General features: G+C 39.8%; 1 protein-coding gene across 2 annotated transcripts in view; it reads right to left on the bottom strand.

Moving 5' to 3' along the window:
* The window catches only part of LOC137875153 (storkhead-box protein 2-like), a 73534-nt gene that overhangs the window by 54531 nt on the left and 5691 nt on the right, over positions 1-13312 (bottom strand). Inside the window, exon 1 of one of the 2 annotated variants that reach the window (XM_068714152.1) lies at positions 8775-10324. The exons of the other annotated variant lie outside the window; for it this stretch is intronic. Coding sequence (XP_068570253.1) covers positions 8775-8982 — 208 coding nt within the window. The 5' untranslated portion in view covers positions 8983-10324. Of the gene's footprint in view, positions 1-8774; positions 10325-13312 lie in introns of those variants that run through there. 2 annotated transcript variants of the gene reach the window in all.

Below are 13312 nucleotides of genomic sequence, written 5' to 3'. Positions count from 1 at the left end.
TGGTAATGTTTGTATTGGATCAGGTGAGTTTTTGTTTGTGTTGAAAAGCATTAAGCTAATCCTATCCTGTGCGCAGTAGGCAGTACCTGCTCTTCCTCTCTCATCTCCATCACCTTCTCTCTATCTTTTTCTCTGCTGTTTCTTTACTATACTCTGCTATGTTTCTTTACTATACTCTGCTGTGTTTCTTTACTATACTCTGCTGTGTTTCTTTACTATACTCTGCTGTGTTTCTTTACTATACTCTGTTGTGTTTCTTTACTATACTCTATGTTTTACTATACTCTGCTATGTTTCTTTACTATACTCTGCTGTTTCTTTACTGTACTCTGCTGTGTTTCTTTACTGTACTCTGCTGTGTTTCTTTACTATACTCTACTATGTTTCTTTACTATACTCTGCTGTGTTTCTTTACTGTACTCTGCTGTTTCTTTACTGTACTGTTGTTTCTTTACTGTACTCTGCTGTGTTTCTTTACTGTACTCTGCTGTGTTTCTTTACTATACTCTGCTGTGTTTCTTTACTGTACTCTGCTGTGTTTCTTTACTATACTCTACTATGTTTCTTTACTATACTCTGCTGTGTTTCTTTACTGCACTCTGCTGTGTCTTTACTGCACTCTGCTGTTTCTTTACTGCACTCTGCTGTGTTTCTTTACTGTACTCTGCTGTTTCTTTACTGCACCCTGCTGTGTTTCTATACTGCACTCTGCTGTGTTTCTTTACTGCATTCTGCTGTGTTTCTTTACTGCACTCTGCTGTTTCTTTAATGCACTCTGCTGTTTCTTTACTATACTCTGCTGTGTTTCTTTACTATACTCTGCTGTGTTTCTTTACTGTACTCTGCTGTTTCTTTACTATACTCTGCTGTGTTTCTTTACTGTACTCTGCTGTGTTTCTTTACTGTACTCTGCTGTGTTTCTTTACTGTTCTCTGCTGTGTTTCTTTACTATACTCTGCTGTGTTTCTTTACTGTACTGTGCTGTTTCTTTACTATACTCTGCTGTGTTTCTTTACTGCACTCTGCTGTTTCTTTACTATACTCTGCTATGTTTCTTTATTATACTCTGCTATGTTTCTTTACTATACTCTGCTGTGTTTCTTTACTGCACACTGCTGTGTTTCTTTACTGCACTGCTGTTTCTTTACTATACTCTGCTATGTTTCTTTACTGCACTCTGCTGTTTCTTTACTATACTCTGCTATGTTTCTTTACTGTACTCTGCTGTGTTTCTTTGCTGTACTCTGTTGTTTCTTTACTATACTCTTTACTGTACTCTGCTGCGTGTCTTTACTATACTCTGTTGTGTTTCTTTACTGTACTCTGCTATGTTTCTTTACTATACTCTGCTGTTTCTTTACTGTACACTGCTGTGTTTCTTTGCTGTACTCTGTTGTTTCTTTACTATACTCTTTACAGTACTCTGTTTCTTTACAGTACTCTGCTGTTTCTTTACAGTACTCTGCTGTTTCTTTACTATACTCTGCTGTGTTTCTTTACTGTACTCTGCTGTGTTTCCTTACTATACTCTGCTGTTTCTTTACTGTACTCTGCTGTTTCTTTACTATACTCTGCTGTGTTTCTTTACTATACTCTGCTGTGTTTCTGTACTGTACTCTGCTGTTTCTTTACTATACTCTGCTGTGTTTCTTTACTATACTCTGCTGTGTTTCTTTACTGTACTCTGCTGTGTTTCTTTACTGTACTCTGCTGTTTCTTTACTATACTCTGCTGTGTTTCTTTACTATACTCTGCTGTGTTTCTTTACTGTGTTTCTTTACTATACTCTGCTGTGTTTCTTTACTATACTCTGCTGTGTTTCTTTACTGCACTCTGCTGTTTCTTTACTATACTCTGCTATGTTTCTTTACTATACTCTGCTATGTTTCTTTACTATGCTCTGCTGTGTTTCTTTACTGCACACTGCTGTGTTTCTTTACTGCACTGCTGTTTCTTTACTATACTCTGCTATGTTTCTTTACTGCACTCTGCTGTTTCTTTACTATACTCTGCTATGTTTCTTTACTGTACTCTGCTGTGTTTCTTTACTGCACTCTGCTGTTTCTTTACTGTACTGTAATGTAATGTTTGTATTGGATCAGGTGAGTTTTTGTTTGTGTTGAAAAGCATTAAGCTAATCCTATCCTGTGCGCAGTAGGCAGTATCTGCTCTTCCTCTCTCATCTCCATCACCTTCTCTCTATCTTTTTCTCTGCTGTTTCTTTACTATACTCTGCTATGTTTCTTTACTATACTCTGCTGTGTTTCTTTACTATACTCTGCTGTGTTTCTTTACTATACTCTGCTGTGTTGCTTTACTGTACTCTGCTGTTTCTTTACTGTACTCTGCTGTTTCTTTACTGTACTCTGCTGTTTCTTTACTGTACTCTGCTGTGTTTCTTTACTATACTCTGCTGTGTTTCTTTACTGTACTCTGCTGTGTTTCTTTACTGTACTCTGCTATGTTTCTTTACTATACTCTGCTGTGTTTCTTTACTGTACTCTGCTGTTTCTTAACTGTACTCTGCTGTGTTTCTTTACTATACTCTGTTGTGTTTCTTTACTGTACTCTGCTGTGTTTCTTTACTGCACTCTGCTGTGTTTCTTTACTGCACTCTGCTGTGTTTCTTTACTGTACTCTGCTGTGTTTCTTTACTGCACTCTGCTGTGTTTCTTTACTGCACTCTGCTGTGTTTCTTTACTGTACTCTGCTGTTTCTTTACTGCACTCTGCTGTTTCTTTACTATACTCTGCTGTTTCTTTACTATACTCTGCTATGTTTCTTTACTATACTCTGCTGTGTTTCTTTACTGCACTCTGCTGTTTCTTTACTATACTCTGCTATGTTTCTTTACTGTACTCTGCTGTGTTTCTTTACTGCACTCTGCTGTGTTTCTTTACTATACTCTGCTGTGTTTCTTTACTATACTCTGCTATGTTTCTTTACTATACTCTGCTGTGTTTCTTTACTGCACACTGCTGTGTTTCTTTACTGCACTGCTGTTTCTTTACTATACTCTGCTATGTTTCTTTACTGCACTCTGCTGTTTCTTTACTATACTCTGCTATGTTTCTTTACTGTACTCTGCTGTGTTTCTTTACTGCACTCTGCTGTGTTTCTTTACTATACTCTGCTGTGTTTCTTTACTATACTCTGCTGTGTTTCTTTACTGCACTCTGCTGTTTCTTTACTGTACTGTAATGTAATGTTTGTATTGGATCAGGTGAGTTTTTGTTTGTGTTGAAAAGCATTAGGCTAATCCTATCCTGTGTGCAGTAGGCAGTACCTGCTCTTCCTCTCTCATCTCCATCACCTTCTCTCTATCTTTTTCTCTGCTGTTTCTTTACTATACTCTGCTATGTTTCTTTACTATACTCTGCTGTGTTTCTTTACTATACTCTGCTGTGTTTCTTTACTATACTCTGCTGTGTTGCTTTACTATACTCTGTTGTGTTTCTTTACTATACTCTGCTGTTTCTTTACTGTACTCTGCTGTTTCTTTACTGTACTCTGCTGTTTCTTTACTGTACTCTGCTGTTTCTTTACTGTACTCTGCTGTGTTTCTTTACTATACTCTGCTGTGTTTCTTTACTGTACTCTGCTGTGTTTCTTTACTGTACTCTGCTATGTTTCTTTACTATACTCTGCTGTGTTTCTTTACTGTACTCTGCTGTTTCTTAACTGTACTCTGCTGTGTTTCTTTACTATACTCTGTTGTGTTTCTTTACTGTACTCTGCTGTGTTTCTTTACTGCACTCTGCTGTGTTTCTTTACTGCACTCTGCTGTGTTTCTTTACTGTACTCTGCTGTGTTTCTTTACTGCACTCTGCTGTGTTTCTTTACTGCACTCTGCTGTGTTTCTTTACTGTACTCTGCTGTTTCTTTACTGCACTCTGCTGTTTCTTTACTATACTCTGCTGTTTCTTTACTATACTCTGCTATGTTTCTTTACTATACTCTGCTGTGTTTCTTTACTGCACACTGCTGTGTTTCTTTACTGCACTGCTGTTTCTTTACTATACTCTGCTATGTTTCTTTACTGCACTCTGCTGTTTCTTTACTATACTCTGCTATGTTTCTTTACTGTACTCTGCTGTGTTTCTTTACTGCACTCTGCTGTGTTTCTTTACTATACTCTGCTGTGTTTCTTTACTATACTCTGGTATGTTTCTTTACTATACTCTGCTGTGTTTCTTTACTGCACACTGCTGTGTTTCTTTACTGCACTGCTGTTTCTTTACTATACTCTGCTATGTTTCTTTACTGCACTCTGCTGTTTCTTTACTATACTCTGCTATGTTTCTTTACTGTACTCTGCTGTGTTTCTTTACTGCACTCTGCTGTGTTTCTTTACTATACTCTGCTGTGTTTCTTTACTATACTCTGCTGTGTTTCTTTACTGCACTCTGCTGTTTCTTTACTGTACTGTAATGTAATGTTTGTATTGGATCAGGTGAGTTTTTGTTTGTGTTGAAAAGCATTAGGCTAATCCTATCCTGTGCGCAGTAGGCAGTACCTGCTCTTCCTCTCTCATCTCCATCACCTTCTCTCTATCTTTTTCTCTGCTGTTTCTTTACTATACTCTGCTATGTTTCTTTACTATACTCTGCTGTGTTTCTTTACTATACTCTGCTGTGTTTCTTTACTATACTCTGCTGTGTTTCTTTACTATACTCTGTTGTGTTTCTTTACTATACTCTATGTTTTACTATACTCTGCTATGTTTCTTTACTATACTCTGCTGTGTTTCTTTACTGTACTCTGCTGTTTCTTTACTATACTCTGCTGTGTTTCTTTACTATACTCTGCTGTGTTGCTTTACTATACTCTGCTGTGTTTCTTTACTGTACTCTGCTGTTTCTTTACTGTACTCTGCTGTTTCTTTACTGTACTCTGCTGTGTTTCTTTACTATACTCTGCTGTGTTTCTTTACTGTACTCTGCTGTGTTTCTTTACTGTACTCTGCTATGTTTCTTTACTATACTCTGCTGTGTTTCTTTACTGTACTCTGCTGTTTCTTAACTGTACTCTGCTGTGTTTCTTTACTATACTCTGCTGTGTTTCTTTACTGTACTCTGCTGTGTTTCTTTACTGCACTCTGCTGTGTTTCTTTACTGCACTCTGCTGTGTTTCTTTACTGTACTCTGCTGTGTTTCTTTACTGCACTCTGCTGTGTTTCTTTACTGCACTCTGCTGTGTTTCTTTACTGTACTCTGCTGTGTTTCTTTACTATACTCTGCTGTTTCTTTACTGCACTCTGCTGTTTCTTTACTATACTCTGCTGTTTCTTTACTATACTCTGCTATGTTTCTTTACTGTACTCTGCTGTTTCTTTACTGCACTCTGCTGTTTCTTTACTATACTCTGCTGTTTCTTTACTATACTCTGCTATGTTTCTTTACTGTACTCTGCTGTGTTTCTTTACTGCACTCTGCTGTGTTTCTTTACTGCACTCTGCTGTGTTTCTTTACTGTACTCTGCTGTTTCTTTACTGCACTCTGCTGTTTCTTTACTATACTCTGCTGTTTCTTTACTATACTCTGCTGTGTTTCTTTACTATACTCTGCTGTGTTTCTTTACTGCACTCTGCTGTTTCTTTACTGTACTGTAATGTAATGTTTGTATTGGATCAGGTGAGTTTTTGTTTGTGTTGAAAAGCATTAAGCTAATCCTATCCTGTGCGCAGTAGGCAGTACCTGCTCTTCCTCTGTCATCTCCATCACCTTCTCTCTATCTTTTTCTCTGCTGTTTCTTTACTATACTCTGCTATGTTTCTTTACTATACTCTGCTGTGTTTCTTTACTATACTCTGCTGTGTTTCTTTACTATACTCTGTTGTGTTTCTTTGCTATACTCTATGTTTCTTTACTATACTCTGCTATGTTTCTTAACTATACTCTGCTGTGTTTCTTTACTGTACTCTGCTGTTTCTTTACTGTACTCTGCTGTGTTTCTTTACTATACTCTGCTGTGTTTCTTTGCTGTACTCTGTTGTTTCTTTACTATACCCTTTACTGTACTCTGCTGTGTTTCTTTGCTGTACTCTGCTGTTTCTTTACTATACTCTGCTGTTTCTTTACTATACTCTGCTGTTTCTTTACTATACTCTGCTATGTTTCTTTACTATACTCTGCTGTGTTTCTTTACTGTACTCTGCTGTTTCTTTACTGTACTCTGCTGTGTTTCTTTACTATACTCTGCTGTGTTTCTTTACTGTACTCTGCTGTGTTTCTTTACTATACTCTACTATGTTTCTTTACTATACTCTGCTGTGTTTCTTTACTATACTCTGGTGTTTCTTTACTGCACTCTGCTGTTTCTTTACTGCACTCTGCTGTGTTTCTTTACTGCACTCTGCTGTGTTTCTTTACTGCACTCTGCTGTGTTTCTTTACTGCACTCTGCTGTGTTTCTTTACTGCACTCTGCTGTGTTTCTTTACTATACTCTGCTGTGTTTCTTTACTATACTATGCTGTGTTTTTTTACTAGACTCTGCTGTGTTTCTTTACTATACTCTGCTGTTTCTTTACTAGACTCTGCTGTGTTTCTTTACTATACTCTGCCGTCTTTCTTTACTATACTCTGCTGTTTCTTTACTGTACTCTTTACTGTATTCTGCGGTGTTCCTTTACTGTACTCTGCTGTGTTTCTTTACTGTACTCTGCTGTGTTTCTTTGCTGTACTCTGTTGTTTCTTTACTATACTCTGTTGTGTTTCTTTACTATACTCTTTACTGTACTCTGCTGCGTGTCTTTACTATACTCTGTTGTGTTTCTTTACTGTACTCTGCTATGTTTCTTTACTATACTCTGCTGTTTCTTTACTGTACTCTGCTGTTTCTTTGCTATACTCTGCTGTGTTTCTTTACTGCACTCTGCTGTGTTTCTTTACTATACTCTGCTGTGTTTCTTTACTATACTCTGTTGTGTTTCTTTACTATACTCTGCTGTGTTTCTTTACTATACTCTGCTATGTTTCTTTACTATACTCTGCTGTTTCTTTACTGTACTCTGCTGTGTTTCTTTACTGTACTCTGCTGTGTTTCTTTACTATACTCTGTTGTGTTTCTTTACTGTACTCTGCTGTTTCTTTACTGTACTCTGCTGCGTGTCTTTACTATACTCTGTTGTGTTTCTTTACTGTACTCTGCTATGTTTCTTTACTATACTCTGCTGTTTCTTTACTGTACTCTGCTGTTTCTTTGCTATACTCTGCTGTGTTTCTTTACGGCACTCTGCTGTGTTTCTTTACTGCACTCTGCTGTTTCTTTACTATACTCTGCTGTGTTTCTTTACTATACTCTGCTGTGTCTTTACTATACTCTGCTGTGTTTCTTTACTATACTCTGCTGTGTTTCTTTACTATACTCTGCTGTGTTTCTTTACTATACTCTGCTGTGTTTCTTTACTATACTCTGCTGTGTTTCTTTACTATACTCTGCTGTGTTTCTTTACTGTACTCTGCTGTTTCTTTACTGTACTCTGCTGTTTCTTTACTATACTCTTTACTGTACTCTGCTGTGTTTCTTTACGATACTCTTTAGTGTACTGTGCTGCATTTTTTACAGTTCTCTACCGTTTCTTTACAGTTCTATACCATTTCTTTACTGTTCTCTGTTGTGTCCCGTTTTCAGATAACCTTTTTTTTTTTTTTTTACCATATCAATAATTGAAGCATACAAACTGAAAATGTTTGAGTTTTAGGAAGAAGTTACTAAATTATTAGATTTAGAAGTATACAGCTGTTATGTGTCACATACATATTTAATCCACCTTTGTGTAAATATTGATCATATCTGACTCGGCAGATACCCAATGTTCAACAACAACTTGATCGAGACAGTTCCAATTTCCAGTTCATGTAGGTCCCAATGCTCCAGGAGCAACCAAAATGACAACACACAGAAACAAATAACTAGTCATAGTTAATAATTCAAAAGGTACATACACTCATTTATCACTTGCTCATTGTTTTCACTAAGCAGCAAACATAAAGAAACACCACACATCACCTACATTCCAGTCAAGGTAACCAGAATATGTAATGAACTGGCACAAATGGTGGTGGTTAGAGTTACCATACCATTACCATGGAAACCATTCAGTATCCATGGCAACAACCATCATCCGTTCCCTTAGCTAAGTAGCTGGCTGGGAACACGGAAGTAGAGCACTTCAAAACCATCTTATCCATTTTTTTATCTATGGTACCGATGCAGATACTCAGTCATCATGTTTAACATCAAAAGGAAATTTCAAAGGACAATCACCAGTTCATTCTCTCTTTCACTGACCACACCTGCACAGTTTTAAACATTCAGACCTGAAGCTGACCGTAACTGCCACAGTCTGACCTCATGATCACTGAGCAGCTCCAACAAGGGCACCTCAGTGGTGGTATTGTTGGATTCTGAGGTTTTGAAACTCTAAGTCAGTACACCACTGTACAGATTTTGACTATTTAAAAAAATCTGTCTCGGAGTCCTCTTACTCTATGCAAGTAAAACCCTAAATCACTGGAGTGTCTTTAAATATATTAATTTCACATCACTGACACTTTGAGTGCCAAGCACCTCATCAAAGAGCCATTTAAATGTACTCGTGTGCAAATACTGTGTATATAATGGTAAAGCGACCTCTCTAATCAGACATCAACTTGTGAAAACAATGCTGTTATGCAGTCAGTGTCAGCCATGTCTCTGTCAAACCTGTGTAAAGCCATTCTGTAACTGTTAGACCCTGGGTAGTGCTTCCATCTGTGCAGTTGTACAGTACCTGTGTGTATGTAAGCAGGTGGACTCTGACACAGATACTGTGGAGGGTAGTGGTTCCTCTTGCTGTGTTTGTGGGTTCTGTAGTCCTTTTCACTGCGCGAGCGTCGGCTCCTGTGAGGCTCCAGAGAGGCTGCTGGTGGCAGCAGGCGCTCTAACAGTTCAGAGCTGGGCCATGGCCGCCGGAGCGTGCGGCTGCTTGTCTTCTTCATCTTCACCACGTTGGGAGGCAGACAGATAGCAAATCTATCTACAAGTCAAAATAGTTCTTCCCACAAGCAAACTTCTGAATATTTGAGCCAAATGGTTGACCCAAGGCTGCAAGTCCCCAGTTCCTCACGTGAATTCCATCCTGGAACGTAAGTGGTAATAAATCCACTAATGAAAATCAAATAATCACCATGTTGTGAAATAAAGAAATCCTGTCCCGCGTTTGCAAGACTTTCTCATGGTCATGTTACGGTCACCTCCAGCTGCCTACACACTCCTCCTTCCTGCTGCTGCTGTCCTTCTCAGGTCACACCAGATCCACGATGGGAGGACTGGTCAACTGTCAGCTAATGCTTTTGCTGTGATGTCTGAATTCACACACACACACACACACACACACACACACACACACACACACACACACACACACACACACACACACACACACACACTTAGCAGAGACAAGCTGAGGTGTCTACACCACCCCAGTGGTTAGCAATTAGCCTAGCCTGGTGCCTTTGGTCAGCGTCAGACCCGTTTGGTCTAAGCTTTAGCAGGAGGAATGAGGGGACGGCACTTTTTGAGTCGGTCAAAGGGGGTAGGGAGGGCGGTAAAAAGACAAGCCTGGACCCCTGTCAGATAGACAAAAGCCTAAGCAGCGAAGGGAGGGAAGAAGGAAAAGAGGGAGTGAGGGAGGGGACGCTAATACAAAAGAAAGCGAGAGGAAAGAGGCGGCTCAGTCAGCAGAAGGAGAGAAAACGACAAAATCTCCATGGGAAAAGAAGACACTCCTCCCTTCTACCTCCATCCATCCACGACTGGTCCTCCAGGACTCCGTTCACACACACCAGTAGTTGATCCTCTGGGAAAAAAACTGTGGGTATGCGTGTGTGAGAGAGAGAGAGACATCGTACCACGGCTGAGCACAGAGATGATGGAAGACGTGTAAAAGGGAGAAATCCACAAAAGGCAACATTTAGTGGGGAGAAAGGGTTAATCCAGAGCAGAGCGCGCCGATTCTGCTTCTCCTTTGTCTTCTCCTTCGTCTGTTCGCTCCTCTCTCTTTCTGCCTGCTGCTCGCCTGTCTGCTCTCACTCTGTCGCTCACCGTGTTGTTGTTGGAGAGGAGGGAGGAGAGGGAGGAGGCAGAGGGAGGGGAGGGCGAGAATCGTGTCAGTCAACCCACACACACTCTAACACACACACACACACACACACACAGGTTTCCCTATTGCTAAAGCTGAGAGGTGCTACCCATTCATAGAAAACACACTGATATCCTACAGCTGAATGCTACTCAGTGAGCACATTTGCGGTTCTGAAAGGACCTGCTAAGACCTCTGTGTGTGTGTGTGTGTGTGTGTGTGTGTGTGTGTGTGTGTGTGTGTGTGTGTGTGTGTGTGTGTGTTCAAAGTGTTCTATTTGGAGGGAAGCAGAGTACACGAGTCAGCCAATCAGCATGGAGCTCTTTGGTTGGCTCTTCAGCTCGCAGCACACTGACCAAATGCTGCAACACACAGCAACACAGGCAATAGACAGTGTTTAGAGTTAGCATTGTGCTGCAGCTTAGCCTTGACACCACTGACACACTGCCAACATGTCTCACTCCCTCGTCTTGTGGACACACACAGTGGACACACACAAAAACAGCATCGACACACACTTCCACAGTCTCTCACAACACACACAGAGCAAGGGTTCATGGTTTTCTTCTATCTTCTTGATTTTCTATTTCTTTATAAGCTCCTTATTACTTGACGCTTTGTCAGTATTTTCCTTGTACCATTTGCATATTAAATTGAACCAAAGTTAACCACTAACTACTAGTTTCCTTTTGTGATTTCTATATTTTTGCTGTGACACTGGGTGTTTTTGCAACTTCAGCATCAAGGATTGCGACGCTTGTTGCTACTTCAGCAATATCTACTGCCTTACGACACACACACACACACACACACACACACACACACACACACACACACACACACACACACACAGGAGCAGCATTGACCGTCTGTGGCACAGCCATGTCCTCACCCTACCTATTCTATCCAACCACAGGTCCAGTTAGTGGAGTCCTGAACTCCTGTCCTGTCATAGGCAGCCCACTGCTCCCTGATACAGGGATGGGTCAAATGCAGAGACAAATTTCCCCCTTAACAGAATAAATACATAACAAAAAAAACCAGGCAGATCATCAGCAACTGCACCAAACATCAAGGAGAATGATCAGGAATCTGGGATGGCCTCAAAAACATCTCCGTGTCTCTGCTGCTCAACACTTGACATTAGTGTGTAACATTAGAGCCGGTAGAGCAGCAGCTGAGGGAGCTAGAATCTGTTGTTGTACGGAGCCGCCTTGGTAATGCTTCACCGGATGTTTGAGCGGTGGGGCGATGTTTACGATCATTCAATACGATTGCTCATCGCCTTTCAATGGAATCATGTTGTGATGAAATCATATACACACAATTACGTTTTCTAAATGATAACAACAAGCCCATGATTACTCAAGTTCAAGTTCTTAATTAAATGAGAAAAAAATATTTTGTACTCTCCATTTGTCAAGTATTTGACTCACGCAAGAGTATACAGAACCATGTGGTTATTTCATAGAGATGTTTATCTATTGAATTACCAGAACACACGCTATACTGCCATATATATATATATATATATATATATATATATATATATATATATATATATATATATATATATATATATATATATATATATATATATCTCATATCATGCTTTTGGTCCAGGTTTGGAGGAACAGGATCATTTTGAAAAGAAGTCTTTAACTTTAGTGGTTTCTTGGAGGGAAATGTGAGGGTTCTTGAAGGAACAGCTATTACAGGACAATTGTATGCTGCGTGTTACCAAGCTGGTCTCCTTTAATGTAGAGGTTTTGACGAATAGCACAAGGAAGTGGTTCACAGCATATTGCAAATACAAATTAAGAGTGGCCATCCTCGGCCTTTGCTGCTGTGCAGCTTGGGTTTGGTTGACTTTAACCTATTTCTGATGACCGTGGCCATGGGAGACGAGCTTAACGTCCTGATCCAATTCACTAATGTACCTCACCAAACAACATATTGTTTTCGTTTACCCCTACCCTTCACATTAATGCTTGACCGCTTGCCTAGGGCAAGTACACTCTGTGCTTGGTCAAGGGGAACGCTTCATGAAGTTGTTGGATTGGGTAAGTGGAAAATAAATGTGATCTTTATCAGCGATGCCAATCGTCGTCGGCCGCCGATCGTTACCGGCTGATATGTAATAAAAATATGCATGAATGCTTCCTAGCTGCAGGTCCCTGATCAGTATGAGGGCCAGTTAACGTTAGCTGTTTGCAGCTAGTGGGCAGCACAGAGCTACTTGGCTAAATAACGGGGCTAACGGCTAACGTAATCGGAGGTGGCACTGAGATACATTATGATGTGTTCAAGGTCTATTGAGTAAAAGTTAGTATTGGGCGAAGGTGAATTATAACATTATCATGATGTGTTCAATTGTAATCTTGTAAAATGTAGTTTTACAGAAACATGAATGAACAAGATGTTTTCACAGCAATATAAAATAGATATTAGAGATGGAATAATGCCACTACTAATGCCAAGATTTTTTAAATCAAAGCAAATATTTTAATAAAAATACAATCATTTTTTTCTTAATCACTAGAATGTTGTGTTTATGCAGATTACCACTGTAGATGACAAAAACAAAGTAAAAGGACAACAAATGTTTTCCTGTTTTTTGACCAAGTTTCCAATTCCCTGTTGATTTGATTTATTTCTACATAGGCCTACATTTCCCATTGTGGACCAGTTAGTTTGGCCATGAGGCCAGTCAAACAGACGTGTTAGTGTAGATTTAACCTCACCTGGTAGTATTGTTTAATGCCCCCCTTGGGTGGAGCTGTGTTAAGTACAGCTGGGCTCATTTGAGCCTCTCCTTTTTGTTGTGCACAAAACGTCTACAGCCCTTTAAGAAATGAACGCGTAAATGATCTCAATGGTTTCTGTCTGTTGTTTTTCTGGAGCCGAATGAAATGAGAAACCACAGCACTACAGCAGTGAAGCCTGTGGTGGTTTCCCACCACAAGTGGGACCATGTACAGTAATGTTGTAGTGTCCCCGTTCGCTGATATGGCTCCTAGGACAGACGCAAATGTGTGAGCATGGAGGGGACACCGCACACTCTGTGATCACAGTTAGTGCATGGTGCTATTCCACTGGTGGACAGCTGGTGGCAGCATCCCAGCCTTTTCATGTGGGATGAAGACGAGCTATCGTGAACGAATCAATGCAGGTTTGAAACTAATTAG

This window comes from Cebidichthys violaceus, unplaced genomic scaffold (genome assembly GCF_023349555.1).
Source record: "Cebidichthys violaceus isolate CVI_PGR_0920_01 unplaced genomic scaffold, fCebVio1.0.p SCAF_2, whole genome shotgun sequence".
In the NCBI taxonomy this organism is placed as follows: Eukaryota; Metazoa; Chordata; class Actinopteri; order Perciformes; family Stichaeidae; genus Cebidichthys; species Cebidichthys violaceus.
This window is presented reverse-complemented; position numbering and strand designations above follow the sequence as displayed.